A 23,392-nucleotide genomic window follows, 5' to 3' on the forward strand; every position below is an offset into this window, starting at 1 on the left:
GAATGTTGATGATCAGCATCATGGTACCAACAAAGCCTGGTTGGATTGGTTTGGTTTTGTCAACTCGGTAGTTTGTTCAACTACCATCATGGTAAAGACCTCTGGAGTGACATTGTCCTGCAGTTTAGCTCCAACTTGTCCCAACACAAGTCAAGTGATCACATGACAATGCTAACATGGCATATGTAGTAGGCTACGACCAGATTGCATTCATACTACACACATACTCTATTGAACATGCTTTTTTTAATGGTCACAAAGTAAGTTCTTTATTGCAGTGATTGCAGTGAGTCATTAAATCATTCCCTCTAACAATTCATTCAAACACATTCACACAATGTTTAACAACTTTTAAGATCGGAGCACGTTGATAGCATAATGTCTGTTGTGGTCTGGATCTTGACAGTAACCAGTAAAATAATCTGACACAGACACACAGGATAATTCAGAAACTAATAACAGCAGTCCCACTGAATGACAGTAAACACCTATTACCAACTACAAGAGATACCGCTACAGTTAGATAAACAGATTGTCAAACTAAGGCTCTTCTCATACCCGATTAAGAACTGTGAGTCATACTGCACTGAGACAAAGAGAAAGTATTTCTGAGCTGGAGAATGACTCACAACAATAGACCTAATCACATGCTATATAGGCCTACTACTGAGGGAAGACAAAAAGAGAAAGATACAGGTGACAAGTGGAACACGGAGGCTGATGAATGGAAGGATAAATAAGAAAGGAAACTATTTACTTATGTCGTTTCAGTCAAACTGTTACTAATATCATCTCAGTTTCACCTATGTCTTTTTCTCTAACAATAGCATCCCAGTGCAGCACCCAGACAGTTGGGTTCACCATGTGCTGTGGCGATTGGCTGATGGCTCCCCCGAGCGGCTAAACTGATTTAGAGCAGTTGATTAACATAATGACATTGTGTACTGAACCCGGCCTGAGTCTAAATTCTTGGCAGTTTTCGTCAAGTGACTGTAACACTGCTATGTAGCTGAGGCTCCGTGGTATTTTATATTCCTTCCCACATCATGAATTGATGAAATATCAGAATCTTGCTTCATCACTGTGTCCTTGAGCAAAGCACCAAACCCCTGGTATTTCCACAAACCTGTCTCTGCAATTAGTCTACTGAGTCACTTTATGTTCAAATCATCTGGCTACAATTTGACATCCAAATACAAATACGAGGAATGATAATGGACTAAGAGCAGCGATCTAACAGACACATGCATATTCCCAGTTCTTAGAGGACAAGGTGTCTTTCTATTTAACATGCAAATCGAATGACATGCACGTGTCCTAACATTCAGTGTCACAGGACCTTTGGAGACAGTGCTATCGGTATTCCTTGCATAGTCCAGCAGGTAAATATGTTTATTAATTATTATGTTTTGGACATACCACTATACCTGCAATTTTAAAACAAAATTAGACATTTGTGACATGAGTGGTATTAAAATGTCTGTAGGCTGTTCGGTGAATAGGGGATTTAACATATGGTACATGGTACATATGGTACAATGAACGAAGAACTATTACAGAAATCCTAAAATCTGAAATATAAGAATATATCTAAAGAAACATGATATTTACTGTTCACATAATTCTATAGCCTATATTGTGATAGTAATTTCTGATGATGTGTAAATACTTTAAAAAACATTCTAAGACTGTTAAGGCTTATTAAGTTGTTTAGCTCTAATCAGTATAACTGAATTCAAGCAGAACACCCATTCTTATCTGTTAAAATGTTTGATATAATTATGTTGAAAAAATGTCTTAATATGCCAAAACAAAAAGCTTGAGACACCAGTGGACTGTCATGTTAGTAAACTCTTTTCAATATGACTAAATGGAACTTCATATATACACATTTTAAATCAGAAACTTTGCAGATACATATATTGTATGGTCATATCTGGATTCACATCTGTTTGCAACATGTACAACATCCATCTAAAGATACTACTATAATGTTTATCCAAATCCGTGAGGAAACACTAAACATTTCTTTAAAAAGCCCAGCAAAATTCACTTCAAAATCAACTTCTTTTATTGGCATGTTTAGCTGGATATATGAGATAAAATTTACATTTAAAAGTTAAAGCTTAATTTATACAAAGTCCTAAATAGTAACACGTTCTTTTGCGTTTATGCACGTTCTTGACCCGACTATGCTTAATAATCCGACAATGCAAGTGATCATGTAAACTCGTTAACCCGTTTTCCTTTATCAGAGTTGTAAATTACTCAACAAACATACACCTGTGACCGCATTACATTAGCCGTTTGTGATTCTTTGTTGCTGCATGTGTTGCTTAGCAACCTCTTTGGAACTACATTCCTTGGCGGAGGAATAAATGTGTTATAACGTTATATTTTTTGTTGCTGGTGTTTATTTTATGAATAAAATAAATATTAAAATGAATATTTGTATGGAGTAACCGTTTTATAAAAGCAGCTCAAACTTACGGCTATAAACATATGCTATACGGCATTTTGGTATAAAAAACATACAAAACAATGGTGGGCGGTTCTTATCTTTATGTTTAATAAGCACATTGCATTATCTTCGTGAAAAATGTAACCTGCAATTTACACCTTAAGCAGCAATAAGACCCGCGAAGCCGTGTTTTACAGTGGATTTAGAACAGCTAAGGGGGTTTTAGGCACTCCGCGGAGACGCCCCTTAGCTGTTCTAAATCCACTCAAAACAGCTTGGCGGGGCTTATTGCTTAAATGAGCCGTAAGTTTCCCGCTGATTAGTTGCAATTACTCTTCGGTTTTTAATGCTTTATTTAACATCACAACCGACATAAATTACAGTACGCAAATTATTACGTTTTGACGTCACTACCGGGAAATAACCTGACTTATTAATAAAGTCTTGTAAATGCGGTAAACTAAATTCCTCAACAGCGCTTTAAAATTTAAACACTTTTCAAATTTTTGGATGCTTTAACCCTCTATGGCATGGTGTTGCCCTCAGGCAACAAAATACCTTTTTGGACCTCACACCACCCCTTTAAATGTTTTATTATATATATTTTTTTAATATATAATATCACCTGACATGTCTGTTCAATGAATTGAGGGGCTGAAGTGGGTGTGACCTTTTGTTTGGGGGTGGAGCAGTCCTTTCATGAAGCAAAGCCACATGGTACAGAGTAATTGTGGGAGTTATTTTCATGTTCCTCACAGGTCATACAAAGAGAGAAAGACAAGATGGCTTCCAGATATGTCTGTACGCTTATCATCGCAGGTTGGTGGCATCACATCACAGTAAATTCAAAATCATTCAAATGAATCCTTTTCCTTACTGATCTATTCAGTACTATGTTCTTTAGGGGTGATCAGTGTGACTGGACTGCTGGCATCTTGGACGATGGGGTGCGAATTATATAGTTCTTTAAAAATATGTGACAGTCCTGTAAGAATTCTTCATACTTACAGGTTTTTTATTCTTGTCTAGGTTTGAACAAACTGAGATTAAAATGAAGTCTTCCACAAATCTATTCACAATCAGCTCAAATGCAGCTCAAACAGAGACGACAACATTAGCGGGTGCATTAGCTGTGACTGAAGGTGTCTCGAAAATGCCGAAGGCACAAATAATCACAAACTTTCCTGGAACTGCCTCGATGAAAAAAATGTCTGGAACATCTGTGGTATCAAGAGCATCGTCTGCCGTTGCTTTAGCTGAACTCTCTCTGCAAACAACAGCTGAGACAGCAGCAGTGAGTGTAGCTGGGTCAGTGGAAACTACAGCTGGGGGAACAATCACCACGTCTGAGACTAAGTTTAAGACACCCATTTTACCTGTAACAAAAAAGGCAGAAACTCTAGAAACAGTTAAATCAACTCCAGGTGAAACAGTCACCGCATGTACACAAATAATAGAAAGTATTGTTGAGGAAACATGGCCAAATACAGCTAAAAAAACACCCACACCTGAGAGAATAGGTGTTAGTGATTTTAAACAAACACATAAAAGTGAAACAGATGTGGGGATATTTGGGAAACCAACAGAAGTAGGCATCACAGTACTAAAACAAGAATCAGGGACAACCCGTTTTGCTAAAACTACAACCACAGCTAATATCAAAAGTGCAATTCCAATACCTGAACCAATGACAGACGGAGCAACACGTTTCATTACCACTTATTTAAAAACTTCTGAAAAAAGAGCAACAACACAAATTAGACCAACCGTTACATTCAAAACAGCACCATTTATAACTGAAACAAAAGCGGCACCAAGCACATTCATAAAAAGACTACAAACTACAGGAAAAGAGCCATCTAAAGTTGAAACAACCACAGTCAGACCACAAGAATCTACACAAGCTATAAAAACTTTAAATGGTCCAACAACAATAAATGAGGTTACTGGTATAAATCTTATAACTATGATTCAAACTGCTACTGGAACCAAAGAAAAAACAGTGGGAAAACGATTAAGTAGGCCTACAGCAGGTGTGATAACAATAAAAGGTAGACGTGGCCAGGTGAAGACACCCATGTCCCATGATAAAACTTTGTATTCTGCCATCACTCTGGGTTGCATCCTTGTTATTTGTGCCCTGTTAGCTCTTTTTGTGTTTATAAAGGATTTTATTGGGTGCTAAGATACTCAGCCTATACAAATGTTGATTAACCATTTCATGAATAAAAATTTAATATTTGTTTTGTAATGTAAATAAACAACTAATTGAATAAATAACTAAGTCACTAATATGAATTCAATATATGATTGTTGATTTTGTTTCCCCAGCATAAGATCTTAAAAGGGCACAACATCCAAAAGTGAAAATTCTATCATCATTTACTCACCCTTATGTCATTACAAACATGTATGACTTTTTTTCTTCTTCTGTGGGACACAAAAAAAGATATTCTCAAGGATGTTTCAACTGGTTTTGTCCATACAATAAAGGTCAGTGGTAACCAAAACTGTTCGGTTACCAACATTCTTCACAATATCTTATGGAGAATCCACACAAAGATAGCGAACCAGACGTATGTGTGTGTTCTACAGGAAAATAAAGTCAGAAAAGTTTGGAACAGCATGAGGGTGAGTAAATGATGACAGAATTTTTAGGTCAAGTATCCCTTTGTGTTCCTTTTAAACATGTTCTTGTGATATGCATATTTTCTACAATTACTTTTTATCTAAACAAGACCAGACTTGATAAACAGCTTAAGCAAGAGAAAAATACAAACACAATAAAATGATAATCTAATAATCTATTATCCTCAATGACCAGATCACTGAGGTAGATCCTAGTCCGCCATATGCTTTCCCTCTCTGCTTACCTGAATACAACACGATACGAGATCTTATATTCCTTGCTATTACATTTGATGTAACATTAATTACACTGATAAAGAGGGGAAGTGTGTCTGAGGCCACTCACTCAAAGCAAGAATTACCTGTTGTGTTGATGCACAAAATCTAAATGCGAAGATTCTCCGCCCACGAAATGTCCACTGATTGGCGGAATGCCTTGTAACGGATTGGTCATAGCCCCTGATTGGTCACCTGCATTAGATAGTAGAGTTTGTTTAGTAGCAAGTTGGGCTATATTTGTTTCTTGACCTAAACATTTTCACGATTAACGGATGACATTATTGTTTTAAATATAAATAGATTTTGTGAGCCCGTAACTCCAACGGAGTACAACAGACAGTTATGTCAGTTGATGACGTGCCCCTATGTACAGCATTGGTATGGCCTCGTTGGCGCAGTAGGCAGCGCGTCAGTCTCATAATCTGAAGGTCGTGAGTTCGAGCCTCACACGGGGCAAGACTTTTTAATCATCACACAGTTCTATCTGCACACTCTGTACAGTCATGTGCACGAACCAGTGATTAAGGCACACATTTTTCTACGTCAGATACATAGGGTAGGTTGCGAATGCAGTAAACTCACACAGGTCCTTGTTCGAATGTACTACGAAAGACTCTTAATGACCTTCCTCTACAGACAGAAATAGAGAAACTAACAGGAAATGCATTATAAAGCTTGATATGATATGATATGGAAAAAAGACCGTCAAAAATGTAAGTGCTTTATAAAAGTGAAAAGTTTAAGGTTGATTAAAGATCGACCACAGTCTACTGCCCCCTAGTGCCAGAAACAAAAGAGATTGTTTTTGTTTTTGCCACTAGGCGGAGGAAGAACACTAGAAATTATTAGTATGATTATACTAACATTTGACTCGCTGAAGAAAATTGTAAACTAGCCTTAGACGTGCTTTTAACAGGTGCTTTGAATGTAATTTAAAAAAAAGTTACACATACATTTTAGATTTCAGTTTGGCACGTTGTTATGAAAAGCTATTCTATGTGTACACAGGTTGTTATTGACAGCCTGCAAACCAGGCACATCATTTAACAAATCTAAGAGCCGACCATTTTGTTCATCGTAGTAGCACTATGTGTTGTAGCAACTCTGTTATTATTGCTGCTAAATCAGAAAGCATCTTGGAATGCTACTTGCTGAAAGGACCTTGGGAAGTAATCCCTGAAGGTGTTCTTTGGTTGGGTTTCAAACATATACTTTAGACAAGAATAAAAGGCACTTCTTCTGGTCCAAAAAAAGTTAAAAAGCCTTTATTCACATCATGGCCAATCACAATACATTAAATAGCTAAAACACTGCACACTGATGGATTTGGGCCTTCAGCCTTCCTCAGAGACTGTACGCTGGTACTTGACTTTTCCCCCTTGTCTGAGCAGATGATGCCATTTTCAAAGCAGCTGTCATTACTCAAAGGAAAATTAGACCAGCTTTTGAAATCAAGTGGTTGGTATGATTAAGAGTGGGACTAAATATTCTGTGTTCACTTACGGATAACATCTATGGGAAATAACCAAGCTGACAAGCAAGGCTTCCCTCTCTGTGTGCTTTCATAGTGCAACAATTATCTCCCATTTTCTCAGCCTTATTGTTTAGAAATTCACCAAAGCACCTTGCTGGATCCCAACTGTAATTCATTAAATAAAACAATTAAAGATAGAGAGGGAATCAGTCAGCTAGCACTCAGCATTGAGGGTTTGACTCCTTTTATTATTATTAATTAATCTTCATTTCTTTGGTAGATGTCGTCTTCTCTTACTGCTATAGTTTTGCGGTTCTGTAGTTAAGTCTGTTTTTTGAGTGTGTGTGAAAAATAACTTCTCACAGTTGTGTCTCTTAAAGAAAGCAAAAAGTATTTAAGAAACTGAAAACATACTTTTTTCGTTTCGCTTCAGTAGAAAACAATTTTTTTTTTGCACAAATTAAATGGTTTAGAAAACCAAAACCATCATTGCCATCTGTCATTGAACTTCATATAAACACGGTAATATTCTCAGTGCAGCCAAAGAAAGATGACCATGGCTGCATTATCAAATAAAGAACACAATGTACAACACAAATGAATAGAACTAAACACTATCAATGGTGAACAAAAACAGACATTAATACAAACAAAGAATATCACAAAAATCAAATGATCGTTGATATCAAACTGTTTGAAAGAGGGCGGAAAGCAATAAGAAAAAAATAATCACTTTAATTCTTACAAAGTTAATCGTTAAAATAAAATAAAAAATGAAGAGAAACAGAAAAAGCACAATATTTAACAAAATGGTGAGCTATAATAAAGTTAGCCATAACGTGCTGAGCTGCAAGATAATAAAAAGAGCCTACTTAAGTTAAAAGACATTTCATCCAATTACAATCCCTCATCCAACACAACAACAAACACATTTTCAAATGGGTGCAAACAGATTAGGAGGGATATGAATAAAAGTATACAATAAAAGCAACATAACATATTAATATTTAAGAAGTTAATGATTAATTTCCAAAATAAAAAAATGATAAACAGGACATGAGGAAGTGAAACATGTGGGTAAATGTTCATAATGTTGTGCAGTTATACTACATTTGATGACGTGTATTAGTGGTGGCATATTACATTTATGTATGTACATGAGAGAAAGTGTGTGGGCTGCGGAACTGTTGAGCCCTAGCGCGTATACACACGTTAGGTTGGCGTGCAACAAATCCCTGTTTACAGTGACATCTGAATGAACCATGGGTGTTGATACAGCGTGCATTCTTGCAGGGGCTCGACCTTGTCCCTCGGCCCGCGCACTCATCAATATCTAGAGGAAGAGAGAGAGAGAGATGGAGCCTTAAATTATGTCTGTCCATTCATTTACAAGTGATTAAAAATGTCGATTTCAGGAGCATGACCTCTGTTTCAGGGAAAGAGTGTATGTGCTTGACTATCTGCATTAATACTCGCCTGTGCAGCGTGTTCGCGAGTGGTCCAGTACAAATCCAGTATTGCACTCACACATCATACCCAGATAGGACCGCACACACCGTCCATTAGCACAGCTACACTCGTCTGAGTCTTCTTCTGAACTGTCTCCCTCTGAACACATGAGAGTGACAGAACAGATCATGAAACACTGTGCCGGTTTTGAGTCAATCTGTTTAGCTCGAGGTGAATAACACTGTCAAGGTCACCTGGGTTGTAAGAGAAAGCTGCCAGGAAGTCCCCCTCTCCATCAGACTCAGTCTCCAAATGCATCTCACATAACCTGTTAAAAAGCACTGCACACACACACCAAAACTAAGTAAAGGAACATTACTTTTGCTATTTTTTTTATCTTGAATATAACATTCATAACATGTTTTTATATGTTATTGTATTCAATCAAAAATGTGCACAATGTACAATGCAACTGCATTTTTGTGTTCTACCATTGTCTACATTTTTTTCTTTGCACCAAAGTCTAAATTCAACCTTAGCACATAATAATTTCAGCCTTCTCTACTTGCTTTACCAAACACAAATATGGAATGAATGAATAAATGAACGAGGCATTTATATAGTGCTTTACTATGTACTACTGAACACCCAAAGCGCTTTATACAGTCATATCAGGGGTCTCTCCTTGACCACCACCAGTGTGCAGCATCCACTTGGACGATGCGACGGCAGCCACAAAACAACGGCGCCAGTGCATTCACCACACACTAGCTATAGGTGGAGAGGAGAGAGAGTGATAGAGCCAATTGAAAACATGGAGGTTATTATTAGGAGGCCATGATTGATAAAGGCCAATGGAGGGAAGAGCCAATGGAGGGAATGAGAAGTGCCATGGGATTTTAATGACCTCAGAGAGTCAATCCTTTGTTAGATTAAGAAAGCTTTACAGTCACTTTTGATCCATTTTAATTGATCTAAATGACCCCAAACTTTTGGATGGTAGTGTAAATATATATATTTTTTAATTTACACACGGATACATGTAAATATAAAACAGAAAATTCAACATTGCAAAATGTTTTAATGATATTTACACTACCATTCAAAACTTTGGGGTCAGTTAGGTAAGATGAATAACTTTATTTAGCAAGGATGCATAAAAATTTATCAAAAGTGACTGTAAAGCTTTCTTAATCTAACAAAGGATTTTTATTTCAAATGATCCATTTTAAAAATCTATTCATCAAATAATCTTGAAGAAATTTTTTATCAGTTTCCACAAAAACATTGAGGAGCACAACTGTTTTTAATGATAATAGTGAGAAATGTTTCTTGAGCCTCAAAATCAGCATATCAGAATGATTTCTGAAGGATCATGTGACACTGATGACTGGAGTAATGATGCTGAAAATTCAGCTTTGCCATTTCAATTTTAAAATATATTCAAATAGAAAAGAGTTCTTTTAAATTGCAATAATGTTTCACAATATGACTGTTTTTACTGTATTTTTGATCAAATAAAATCAGATAAAAATTGGTGAGCATAAGAGACTTCTTTGCAATACCTGAATTTCTATTAGGACAGGTCCGGCACTCTGGGCCCCAGCCTCGACCGTAGTGACAGCAGCACTCAGAGTACGTCACCGTAAGCTCATTCCGCGGCATCGTGCACATAAGATCCTCATCGACCTCCTGGAAACATATGTCCTTATGTGCTGCGGTGCGGTCTGAGAAAGACAGAGATGAGGAGATGATGGAGGACATAAAAATATAAACAAAATACACAGGGTTCACAGAAGGAGAAAGAAATGGAAAAGTAGGTGGAAACAAAGCCAACTCAAAGCAAACACAGCTAAAACATCTTTAATGCTCAGCAGTCATGTGGTCAACCGACGCTCAGAGCAAAAGCTTCTGGACTGCCAAGCCACATGAAGGCTAAACAAGTACCAAGAACTTTTTCCACCCATCACAAGTCTGCATGCTGGTTACTTGTGATACCCACCATCATAGACGCATTGCTTGAGGGCTGCACTGAAGGTGAGTGGCTGCTCGCAAATGCAGTGGAAGGAGCCGGGAGTGTTGACACATCTCCCGTTCCTACAGTAGGAGGGATCCTCACACTCATTCACATCTGAAAGGTGCACCACAGACACACCCGTTACTAAAGAGATATACAGAGAGAAGGACAGATAGAGAGAAAAAAGAAGGAGGGAGGAAGACAAGGAGAGAGATATCAGAAGCACACAGTCTTGGGTGAGAACTTCAATAAAAGCTTGGAGTTATTTTATCTTTACTATTCCAGGGAGAACAGTCAAATTCTCGGCCACATTAAAAACATGCTTTACCTTTTGAATGATACATTGTAAAAAGTTGTGGCATCTGTTATTATTACGGTGATGATCTCGTGAATCTATACTCACCCGTATGTTCCTCAGGTGTGACACAGCTGTTGCGGTCGGTGGCTAGAATCCAGGGAGGAGTGCAGATGCAATAATAGGAATCTTGGGTGTTTACACAGTGGCCATTTTTGCAATTAGCAGGGTCCTGACATTCATCCACACCTACAGCAAAAAAAAAATTGAAACAGTGAAATATGACCAGTAAAAGATTACATCATAACGTAATGTAAACACTTCGCCACCAGATAAATACTTGGAGTCTACAATTATTAAAATACAATAGTTAAGTAATCGTTAACATTTATATTACATTTGTATTTAATTTAAAAGAATACACGACGGTTCAAATGTTTGGGGTCAGTAAGATGTTTTTTTCTGTTTTTGAAAGAAGTCTCTTATGCTCACACTAAGGCTGCATTTGTTTGATTAAAAATACAGTAAAACTGTAAAATTGTGAAATATTATTAATATCAATACCATTTAAAATAACTATTTTCTGTTTGAATATATTTTAAAATGTATTTTATTCCTGTGATGGTAAAGCTGAATTTTCAGTGTCATTACTCTAGTCCTCAATGTCACATGTTTCTTCAGAAATCATTCTAAAATGCTGATTTGAGGCTCAAAAGAGATTTATAGGGAAATAGGGGCTGAGGCACCTATTGTATCTGTTAGTTTTCTTATTATTATTCCGTAAATGGAAGTCTATGGCAGCCCTATGAACCGTACATAGGAAAATGATGAAATTTGGTACACTTCTAGTGATGCTAATGAATAGTAATTGGACCAATTTTTGAGCCTCTAGGACCAACTCTATAGCGCCACCAGCAGTTCAAAAATTCAACATTGAAATGGTTATAACTTTTGAACCCTTTGATCTAGAAAAATGAAACTTAGTACACCTGATTCATCGCATCATGCTGATCAGAACCAATATCTTACATTAAGACTCCGCCCATTACAGTAGTGGCCATTTTGAAAAGTACAGTATGCAGTTATTTCGCTACTCCTCCTTCAAAATTGGTCTAATTTTGTCCAAACATGTGCTCAAATGATCTTCGGACTGAGCCGCATAAAAGTACTGTCCCCGATTTTTTTGCTATACTGGAAAAAAAAAAAGTTATGATGTCGCAAACTTAACAAGGTCGACCCAAAATTGGTTCAGAAGCTATAGCTTGGCCAAACTTTGATCAATCGAAACGAAAATTGGTACACTTCAAGCATGATCTGAGGTTCCATGCCAAAGTTGGGAACAGCGCCACCTATGGGTCATGAGATATGGAAAATGCATATTTTGGCCAATAACTTGTGAACGGATTGTCAGAAAATTGTAAACTTGGTGTCTATCGATTCCTGGCGTCATGACGAATCCGTGGATATTGATTTTGTCATGATGGGATGTACCACGTGTCCGCCATTTTGAATTTTGACATAATTTGCAATATCTTTTAAACCATTTGAAATTTCTTCACCAAATTTGGTATGGATCGTCATTAGCATGGCCCGAAGGTACATGAGAAGTTTGATCACAGCGCCACCTAGTGTTCCAGAGATATCATTGTTTTTAAAAAAAACGCTTATAACTTTTGCTAACATTGCTTGAAATTTGATTTCTTTATGTCAATGTATTCCTTGGCTTATGCCGATTTCAACGATATCTCATATGTTATTTTTCAACAATGTGACTGGCCGCCATATTGGAGCGAATGTAAAACAGTTTTTTTGCTACTCCTCCTTCAAAATTGGTCTAATTTTGTCCAAACTTGTGCTCAAATGATCTTCGGACCGAGCCGCATAAAAGTACTGTCCCCGATTTTTTTGCTATACTGGAAAAAAAAAAGTTATGATGTCGCAAACTTAATGAGGTCGACCCATAATTGGTTCAGAGGCTGTAACTTGTGAACAGTTTGTCACAAAATCATAAAATTGGTGTCTATCGATTCCTTGCGTCATGTCGAATCCGAGGATATCTATTTTGCCAGGATTGGATGTACCATGTTATAAGCTACATTAGCATTAAGCTAGCTTAGCATGCTAATCTGGTTAACTTGCTTTTGTGTGCTCATTCTTACACTGAACCCTCTCCTCTGCAGTTTGTGATTGTATGTCCTCTGAGTGGCGCAGTCTGCTAAACCATGTGTTACTAATCCTGAGCCGTTCTGGTTGTGGGTTCGAACACCATGGTGGATGACCATAAAAATTGTGTTGATTCTTGCATTGTTCTAATATTTTGCTCTGCATTGCGCTAAAGCGGCTTGTTTTGATTTCATCCATAAGTACTTCTGAACCTATCTCTTCTTCATGTACATTCTATTTCTGCTCTTTTTGCTCTTCCGGCTCCGCACTGCTGTTGATGCTTCAATGCTCAAACTGAACCCTCTCCTCTGCTGCTTTGAAATTCACGTCCTCTGAGTGGAGCAATCTGCTAAACCATGTGTCTGAAATCCCGAACCATTCTGGTCGTGGGTTCGAGTCCCATGTGGGATGACTTTAAAGTTGTCATTTAAATTCCTTCCGGCTCTGCACTGCTGTTGGTGCTTAAATGCTTGCTGCGCTGCTGTGCTTTATGTACATTTACATGTATATTCAATTTCTGCTCTTTTTGTTCTTCTGGCTCCGCACTGCTGTTGGTGCTTACATGCTTGCTGTGCTGCTGTAATTGATGTGCTTACAGTACTTGCTGTGCTTGATGTACATTCAATTTCTAATGTTTTGCTCTTCTGGCTCCGCATTGCGCTATAGCGGCTTTTGCTTGCTGTGCCTTGCAGGGCTTGCAGCTATATTCATTATTATAATTGTTGAAAACAATTGTGCTGCTTTAAAAAAAAAAAAAACGTGATACATTTTTTTATGTAAACTTTCAAATGATAGTGTATAATTATTATAATTAATATCATGTATCATATTTAATATTAAATATAATATGTATAAAATATATTAAATAAAAAATTTGTAAATTAATATATATATGACAAACTGCTTTTGAAACTTTGGTAACACTTTATTGTACAGTGTCCTTGTTACATATGTTATATGTACTTACCATAGTATTAACAGTAAATTATGCATTATTACATGCAACTAACCCTAATCCTACCCTATCCCTATAGTAAGTACATGTTGTTAATTATTATTACTCAGTACTTAAATATATAATTACACTGTAATAATGACACCTTAAAATAAAGTGTAACCGAAACTTTTTAGCCACTTGTGAAGAATGTTTCCAAGGTGAAAAAAAGTAAATGAGTCAAAATCTAGTTTAGTATAAGCAAGCAAATTATTTTTCTTTGTGATGACACTGTATAAAGCCTCCTGTGCTAATGTGGGTCACAGCCTCGTTGGCGCAGTAGGCAGCGCGTCAGTCTCATAATCTGAAGGTCGTGAGTTCGAGCCTCACACGGGGCAAAAGCTTTTTGATGAGGTAGCTTTACTACTATGTGTGGCACTCAATTAGAAAGACTTACCTGTAACTGTGGGAAAGACACACTTCTTGTTGACAGCATCAGGGACCCAAGGTGGGTTGCAGGTGCAGTAGAATGAGCCTCGAGTGTTCACACAATGACCATTGGTACACAGGGACTCATCATGACATTCATCCACATCTACATAGGGAAAGAGAGAAACAGATATTGTTATGGAATTTTATAGTGAGTTTGAGTTCAACACGTATGAGCGATTTAAGGTTTATTGATGTTTTTGTGAGTTAGAAGTGCTGTGCCATTCTACTGCTCTCTAGTGGCAGACAAAAAATCCTTCCTTCTACCACTAGCGGGTGGTACCGCGCGGCAAAGGAAAACCTGGCTTTCACACTAGTTTTATGAAAATGACTTTTACTCTTGTTTTTTTGTTTTATAAAATCATCTAATATAACAACTACTATTTGAACCACTGTATATATACTATATTACAATGCATGAAAAAAATAAGTAGAAAAAGATTTTTTATTAATTGAATACTGTCAATCTTTGCTGAATAAAAGTATTAATTTCATTTTAAAAAATCTACTTAACCCATGCAAGTGTGTATTTGGACAGTCAAGTGAGTGTATTTGTGTTTGTGATTTTACCGATACATTCCAGTAGATTGCTGTCATAGTAAAATCCCTGTTGGCAGTAGCATTCAAAGCCAGGCTGTGTGTTCATACAGCGTCCTTCCTTACAGATCTCATTAGAGAACAATACACACTCATCAATATCTACGAAGAGAGCGAGAAAGAGAGAAATTCAGTAATTATTTGAGGGAGTGTGTGTTTGTGTGTTTGAATACACATATGTGTGCGCGTATACCTCTGTGCACAGCTAATCCATAATCTATCTTTCCTTCCTCATGGTAAAATCCTCTGCCAACTGGACATAGAGAGTGATACTCCGCTGAAAACAACAGACAACATAAATCAAACACCTATACACCCATTGATGGACCAATACCTCTTTTATCCATCAATAAATCCCTGTATTTGTCTGTAATCTCACCTGAGTGGTAGACGGGACAGGGGTAGATCTCACAGTGATCTCCCCATCCCACACCGATAGAGCAGCAGCACTCCTGCTTAGTAACGTTGGTTGCCAGGACACTGTCACAAAACACGGTGTCATCCAGATTTAGGTAGCACTCCTTCTTATCATCCAGATACATCTCAACCTCTATGTGGGGGGAAAAACAAATGTTAAGAAAGACAAAAGAAATTTCATGTGATTACCAAACACACTTATTAACTAGACCAACTCTTACCCTCACAGCTGTGTTTGTCTTCAGACAGCATGAAACCATCGTTGCACACACACACATATCCACCCTGTCTGTTTTCACATACACCGTGAGGCTGACACAGACTCCTTTCCACAGCGCACTCATCGATGTCTGAGAGAGAAAGAGTGAAAGGGTGAACAAGAGGACCAAGGCTGGGCCCAGGACGGAGAATTGGGAAATGTAAAATGTGTGAAATCCCATACCCTGGCACCTTCGGCCACTGACAAGCATGTATCCTTTCTGGCACTCACAACGGTAAGAGCCCATCGAGTTGATACAACGTCCTCGTTGACAATTGGAGGCTCGCTCACACTCATTAATATCTAAACAGATCAAAAACAATATTACTGATTCACATATCGTGCGCATTAGTGAATTGTTTCAGCTATATTAGGTTTACAAAAGATGCACACTATCATTCAAAAGTTCAGTACATTTTTTTGACAAAATTAATTTGATTATTTAGCAAAGCTGCATTACATTGATTAAAAATGACAGTACAGACAATTAAAATGTTACAAAAGAATTAAAAAAAAATTTATCACGGTTTCCACAAAAAATATTTATACACTTAAACTATCTGAGTTACTTTTTCAAACGCAAGTTAGTTTGTTTTGCCATTTATTGACCGACAGGTCTCTTGTCCCGATGTTGAGAGAAATCTTGAGTAAGTGCAGAGGCGTTGTGTGCGCTGGGTAAACGTAGTTCTAGACTAAATGTGAGCATGCATTTACTCATCTCACTGGCACTAAAACAGATTCAATATTCCTCAAAAGGAATAAAAATAGAAAAACAGTGAAATGTGAACTCAGAAGATTATGCAGTGTTAAATAACACATACATGCTTTGTGTATTTAATCTCACTTTATTAACCATTGTCTTTGCTGCTGACCATCGAATAATCAATTGAACCATAAAATAAGCAAAAATGACTTATCTATATTTTTTTTTCTTTTTTCTTTTCTTTCTTTTTTTTCTTTTTTTGTTATTAAAAACAAACAAACAAGCCCAGCCCAGGTGAAAGTAACACAAAAGTAATGTAACGCATTTCTTTGTAAAAAGTAATTAAGTAACACAGTTACTTTTTTAGGGAGTAACACAGTATTGTCAAGTCAAGTCAAGTCAAGTTTATTTGTATAGCGCTTTTCACAATACAGATCGTATCAAAGCAGCTTCACAGTATTAAATTAAAATAATACAACAAAATTTGTTTTAAGGGGAATTTATTGATTGATAAAATTAAATTAAATATCCCCAAAATATCCCCAACTGAGCAAGCCAAAGGCAACAGTGGCAAGGAACCGAAAAACTCCATCAAGTGACCTAATGGTGTCCTAAAACTCCATCAGGTGACCTAATGGAGAAAAAAACCTTGGGAGAACCCAGGCTCAGTCGGGGGCCAGTTCTCCTCTGGCATTTATGAGCTAGAGGCCGGATTGTAGTTTGAACTGTAGGATTATATGAATGCCTGGCTGAAGAGATGCGACTTTAATCTAGTTTTAAACTGGGAGAGCGAGTCTGAGCAACGAACAGTATCAGGAAGACTATTCCAGAGTTTTGGAGCCAAATGTGAAAATGCTCTCCCTCCTTTGGTGGTTCTGGATATCCTAGGTATGACCAAAAGCCTTGAATTTAGTGATCTTAAAGAGCGCGATGGATTATAGGGCGATAGAAGATCCGTTAAATAGACTGGAGCTAAGCCGTTTAGAGCTTTATAAGTCAGTAGCAATACCTTGTAATTAATACGGAACTTTATAGGTAACCAATGCAGTGATGATAAAATCGATGTTATATGATCATATTTTCTTGATCTCGTAAGAACTCTAGCGGCGGCATTTTGGACTAACTGTAGCTTGTTTATTGAGGATGCAGGACAACCAGCTAATAAAGCATTACAGTAATCCAGTCTCGAGGTCATGAATGCATGAACTAACTTTTCTGCATCAGAAACTGATAGCATATTACGTAGCTTAGCAATGTTTCTAAGGTGGATGCATAATGCATCCACCTTAATGCTTGTAATGCATTACTTTTAAAAGTAACTTTGCCCAACACTGCTGAAGACTGGAGTAATGATGCTGAAAATTCAGTTTTGCTATAACAGGAATAAATTATATTTTAAAATATAGAAAACAGTTATTTTAAGTTGTAATAATATTTCACAAATTTACTATTTTTACAGTATGTTTCATCAAATAAATTAAGCCTTTGGTGATTTTTTTCAAAAACCTAACAAAAAATCTTACCCACCCAAACTTTTTAGATTAGGGGACTATTATCTTTATTGAACATGTTAGACCACATAGGCCTGGTTTCAGAGACAGGGCTTAGATTAAGCCAGGATTAAGGCTTAGTACAATTAAGGCATTTATAGCTTTTATAAACATGCCTTGAAAAAAAACATTACTGGTGTGCATCTTGAGACAAAACAATGCCACTGACATATTTTAAGATATAGCAGTGCAAGTTGCTTTCAGTTTAAAACAGCTCAATAATGCATTTTAGTCTGGGACTAGGCTTAAGCCTGGTCTGTGAAATTGGGTAATAATTATTATAACCTATAATACAGTACCTGCGTGACTCGTCATAGTCATAAACAGAGAGAAGTAGCTACGGTTACAATGTTCTTCCAGAAGACGCATGAAGATCTGTTTATTAACCACTAGAGCGCCAAAGGTTACAGACAGCAGCTTTAACAATTGGTCAGTACTATGTGTCAGCCACGCTAAAAGCTGGAATAAACTACACGACTTTTAAAATCTGAACAGATTAAAAAACTCTAGGCATCATACAATTGGAAACTTTGTAATTTGTTTCAGAGAATGCACTAAACATCATGCACTAAACGACTGTGGATCGCACATTATCATTCGTTCTGACCAGAACAAACAATGTCTGTTCTACAGTCGGCTCGAAATATCCAACATGTTTCAAATCCTCTGACTGGATAGAATCACAGGGTCTGTGCCCATCTACGCAATTTTCTGTGAAATCTGTAAACTTTGCCCAAAATCTGCAGACTAGCGTCAAAACGTCCGGAGTACAAACACAGGCAAAAATCAGGGCAAAAGTCATGTAGTGTATTTCACTCTTAATACAATCTGTACTTTTCTGTTTAAGTGTACAGATATTGCAGTGTTATGTGCAGTATTGAGTTTGTGTCTTGAGGAGTTGGATTAGTCATTACGAGCTGACCTTCACAGTGGCTTCCCTCTTGTGTAGGCTGGTAACCAGAGTAACACTGGCAGCGGAATGATCCCTCAGTGTTAATGCAATGACCATTAGCACACAGACGGTTATCCTGACACTCATTGATGTCTGTGGAGAGACAAACAGACAAATAACCTCTAATTACACATACACACATGCTTAAATCTCTCTTTATGTATTAATTAAAAAGTTTTGCACAGTATATTTATTCTCTTTAGAATGAACTTGTGCAGGAAGTAATAAAATCTCATTTAAAATCATTTAGGGGCTATTCACACAGAAAGCGTCTTTCCATTCCATTGTTTTTCTATGTAAACACACGCTAGGTGGACTTTCGCAGTGTCTCGCACATGACACGGCAAAACGTGGCGCTCAAGTTAAAATAAGTTAAACTTTTAAAAAACGTGTTTACAGACATTGCGCTTTTTTTGCAATGTTTTTTTTTACAGCAAAAAACGCGTTCTGTGTGAACTGGCCCTTAGAATGGCCAGATTAAGTTTCCATTTAACAGCACGCTGTTTAGTTTTGTTGGCTGTGTGCCACTGACCTCTGCAGCCTTTGCTGTCAGCCTCAGGCAGGAAGCCCTCATTACACAGACATTGATATGATCCTGCCAAGTTCTCACAACGGCCGTTCAGACACACACCACGCTTCTGACACTCATCGACATCTGATAGAGAGAAAGACAGACATCTCTTGTAAGATTACGCTATTGTCAAATTTATTTGTCAAAAACACCCCACATTATCACCTTTCCTACTTGCTTCAGGTAGATAAACATGTCTATTGACTTGCACTGCTGTTCAAATGTAAAATTGTGCTGACCAAGGCTGCATTTATTTGCTCAAAAATACAGTAAAAAAAACCCTGTAATATAGTGGTAATATTATTACAATTTCAAATTATTCTTTTCTATTTGAATATATTTTAAATCATAATTTATTCCTGCTATGGCAAAGCTGAACTTTCAGCATCATTACTCCAGTCATCAGTGTCTCATGATCCTTCAGAAATCATTCTAATATGCTGATTTGATGCTCAAAAAACATTTATTATAATTCTAAATGTTGAAAACATTTTTGCTGCTTAATATTATTATAATATTTTTCAGGATTATTTGATGAATAGCAAGTTCAAAAGAACAGCATTTATTTGAAATAGAAATCTTTTGTAACATATCTTTAATGTCACTTTTAATAAATTTAATGTGTCCTTGCGGAATACTTTTTTTTTTTACTAAATGGTAGAGTACATGGTTTTTCAATGGTCAATATCTAGAGAGGAGAGTGGCTAATCGCAGAAACCATTCTGATAAAAATAATACTAGAAGTTGATGACATTAAATAACATGCACAAAAATGTTGAAAGTAACACATTTTACATAATGTTCCTTCAGAATTCAATAAAACAAATGTTTGATCCATTGACAAATAAGTTTTTGTTCTATTGAGGACACACACAGGGTAGTGCAAAGAGAGTTGTTTTGGATATTTGTGAAATGCCTGGAGCCTGTGTGAGGAACTGATGTTAGTTGGAATGTCCTTAGCCATATGTTTCTGTGAATGCATGTGAGCTAAACTGTTCATGCATGGTTGCACGTGTGTTTATGTGTGTATGTATTCTGACCGTAACACACTCCTCCCTGTGCTTGGTATCCAGGTTGGCAGGGTATACATTCATAGGATCCAACAGTATTCTCACACTGTTCATTAGGACAGATACTCGGGTCTGAACATTCATTAATGTCTGCATTAGAGAGACAGCAACAGTATAGAAAATAAGTTACAAACATTCACAGCCATTTAATAGAAAAACAGAATAAACCATATTGGATGAACATGAACTGTTTACAGGCGTCTACTATTAACATGCGATTTGTGTCTATGCACGGTAAAGGTTGGTGTCCTCACCTTCACAAAGAGGCTGTCTGCGGGATTTGCTCCGAAAGCCTTGCATACACCCACACTTATAGGAACCTAGCAAATTAGTGCAATACCCTCCAACCCCACAGATATCAGGCTCAGAGCACTCATTTATATCTGAAAAGATACATGCAAACAAGTGTTGGCCACCATCTGTATTGATTTAGTCATGTATAGAAGCTGTCCACTGTCTTTGAATAGCCGATGCTGGTCACTCACCGATACATTTGCGTTTCCCATTATGCATCACAAGTTCATAGCCATGCTGACAGTTGCATCTGTAGGAACCCACGGAGTTAATGCAGGTGCCTCTACCACATGGCTTCGAGTCACATTCATTTTCATCTACAGAGAGAGTGAGACCATTGTAAAAAGTTTATCATTTTTAAATATATATTTTTTATGTAATACTGATAAAATATTTGATATATTACACACAACCATTCAAAAGATTTCAATTTCTTTTGAACTTTCTATTCATCAAACAATCTTGCAAAAATGTTTCACGGTTTCCACAAAAATATTAAGCAGCACAACTGTTTTAGACATTGATAATAATGAGTTCCTCTGCAGTCTAGCAGGCGACGCCACGTCAAGGCCGACGAATATGAATCTCACTAGAGTGGCCAATCTACTTCGAGTGAAACTAAATTCAATGCACAATGCACATTGGCGTGCAATCATTTGCATCAACTGTTCAGCCACGCAGTGCGGGTATATAATGAGCAGAGGTGCGATTGCACCTCAGCTTTTTGCTTCGGAGCCGAGCACTTCGATGCTGATATCTACAGAGTGTGAACGAGTTCTCAAGAGGATCTCTCGTGGCTGGTGTGGGCCATACAGTGCAGCAGTGGGGTAGATTTTCTCTCTCTCACTCTCTCACTCTCTCTTTTGTTGCCTGTTAAAAAACTGAGCAAAACAAAAGGGCTTGTTTTCACAGCTGGTAAGCACTGAAAGGCCGTTCTTACGGCTGGTGCACATTCCTGTCCGTGTCTGTTGCAACCGTTCCCCTGCGTGCTTCAGCACCAAGAGAGCAGTCCCCTAAAAGAGCTTACACGGGATGTCACTCTACCTGTGTGTTTCTGGATGCGGTCGTTACCTGAGATCGCGGGATGGTCACGAGCGCTTCATAGCGTGTCTGGGCATTGAACACGCTGAGGCAGCGTTCGTGGATCAGTCATGTACCCATTGTGGGAAGATGACCATCTCGGAGCTACGGTCGAGACTCTCGTTCCTGCAAAGGGGCGGAGTCCCTGCGCCTCTGCCGTGATCTAACCCTCCACAGAGGGTTACTTCAGGCAGGTGCCGGTGACCTGAGGATTACGGTGAGCGCGCCTCCTTCGGGGAACCAACCCCCTAGGAACCCTCATCCCTCCCACGCTCCGCAGCCAGTAGAGCCGCCGACGGAACATGCTGGACCATCCATGAGGTGTGCACAAATAGTTTCCTTCGGCGCTCCCCACAATGAACAGATGTCGATCGCTGCATTGGAGGGTGAGTCAGACTTCTTTGCGGATGACGATTCGGCGCTGCTGCCCTCTTTGGGTGTGGCAGCGGTGCCCGAGTCGGACCCAGAGATGATGGCATGCTTTCCCGGGCCACCAACAGGATCGGGCTCGTGTGGAACCCTCCACCCTTGAGGCTGGATGATTGGTTTCTCGAAGTGGCGCGCGCTAGTTCTCAGCAACCCTCCCCGGTGCCTTTCTTCCCGGAAGTGCATGAGAAGCTCACTGGGGTGTGGATGGCACCTTTCACTGCCAGAAACCATCCCGGTGGCTCCCCCTCCCTCACCACCCCGGCGGCTAAGGGGTACACGCGCATCCCTCCAGTGGAGCGGGCCGTTGCAATGCAGCTGTGCCCTAACTCAACTTGGCGCGGAGAGCCGTGTCTCCCTTCCCGGGCCTGTAAGTACTCAGAGTTAACCGGCAAGGCTTACAAGGCCTGTGGGGAAGCCACCTCTGCCATACACGCTATGGCGTTGTTGCAGGTCCTTCAGTGCCTTGGCACGAGGGTAGTCATGATCCCCAAGTTGTTCAGGAACTTTGTGCTGCGACGGGCCTCGCGCTTCGTGCGGTCGGTGGGTCGTGCGATGTCCACTATGGTGGTCCAGGAACGGCATCTCTGGCTGTGTCTGGCTGACATGAGGGAGACCGACAAAGTCAGGTTCCTTAACTCCCCCGTGAAGAGACCGGCCTCTTCGGCGTCGCGGTAGAGAACTTCGCCCAGCAGTTCTTGGCTGTACAAAAGCATACTGAGGCGATTAAGCACATCCTGCCGCGGCGGTCAGCTTCTGCCTCCACCCCGTCGCCTGCGGCCCCTCAGTCTGCTCATCGCCGGGGGCGTCCTCCTGCGTCTGCACTCACTCCCACGCCGCAGCAGCCGCCTCCTTCCAAGCGGCACCGAGGAACCAGTCGCAGGCAGGCTGCCCCGCCCATCCAGGCCCCCGCCAAGAGGGGCAGAAAATCCAGGGGTAAGTGGCCCTAGGACGGGCGACCCGGAGATGGACGGGACTGCTCTTCGGGAGATGGTGACCGCACCACTCCCTCCCCCGGAAGAGGGCTGGGTGGTAAATCCTGTGTTTCCTTTTGTTTTAGTTCCGCCGCTGACATCAAAACCAGCGGTACCCAAATTTTCAATAAAAGGGTAGTTTCTTACATTTCTGAGTCCGAAGAGGGCCCAGAGAGCAGTGCGCCTCCTGCCCCGTGGAACCAGGTAAGTTTTGCACAGCACACTCAGACCCCAGTACGGGCCGCCTCCCAGAGAGAACCTCCCGAGCCGTGTCCATGGGTTCCACCTCGCTGCTCCACTGCGGGTACGC

General features: G+C 39.1%; 1 protein-coding gene and 1 long non-coding RNA gene across 4 annotated transcripts in view; one reads left to right on the plus strand and one right to left on the minus strand.

The window, feature by feature from the left end:
• The first annotated feature begins 1,278 nt into the window (after positions 1-1,278).
• LOC309499281 lies at positions 1,279-4,764 on the plus strand. Its single transcript, XR_014206197.1, has 4 exons — positions 1,279-1,382; positions 3,220-3,280; positions 3,366-3,408; positions 3,491-4,764. It is a non-coding gene; the product is annotated as an uncharacterized lncRNA (long non-coding RNA).
• A 1,853-nt stretch (positions 4,765-6,617) lies between these two features.
• ltbp3 (latent transforming growth factor beta binding protein 3) overlaps positions 6,618-23,392 on the minus strand; it is a 57,959-nt gene continuing 41,184 nt past the window's right edge. For 2 of the 3 annotated variants that reach the window (XM_082169126.1, XM_082169124.1), the window contains 17 exons: positions 20,794-20,919; positions 20,563-20,691; positions 20,279-20,398; positions 19,200-19,322; positions 18,638-18,760; positions 15,646-15,765; positions 15,425-15,553; positions 15,166-15,336; positions 14,980-15,063; positions 14,760-14,888; positions 14,158-14,295; positions 10,712-10,852; positions 10,294-10,452; positions 9,857-10,018; positions 8,546-8,632; positions 8,319-8,450; positions 6,618-8,175 (listed from right to left, as the gene is read on the minus strand). In XM_082169126.1, coding sequence (XP_082025252.1) covers positions 7,988-8,175; positions 8,319-8,450; positions 8,546-8,632; positions 9,857-10,018; positions 10,294-10,452; positions 10,712-10,852; positions 14,158-14,295; positions 14,760-14,888; positions 14,980-15,063; positions 15,166-15,336; positions 15,425-15,553; positions 15,646-15,765; positions 18,638-18,760; positions 19,200-19,322; positions 20,279-20,398; positions 20,563-20,691; positions 20,794-20,919 — 2,261 coding nt within the window. In that variant the 3' untranslated portion in view covers positions 6,618-7,987. The remainder of the gene's footprint in view (positions 8,176-8,318; positions 8,451-8,545; positions 8,633-9,856; positions 10,019-10,293; positions 10,453-10,711; positions 10,853-14,157; positions 14,296-14,759; positions 14,889-14,979; positions 15,064-15,165; positions 15,337-15,424; positions 15,554-15,645; positions 15,766-18,637; positions 18,761-19,199; positions 19,323-20,278; positions 20,399-20,562; positions 20,692-20,793; positions 20,920-23,392) is intronic. The other variant, XM_082169125.1, reaches the window with a different exon arrangement.

This window comes from Leuciscus leuciscus (assembly GCF_965113295.1).
Source record: "Leuciscus leuciscus genome assembly, chromosome: 5".
NCBI lineage: Eukaryota > Metazoa > Chordata > Actinopteri > Cypriniformes > Leuciscidae > Leuciscus > Leuciscus leuciscus.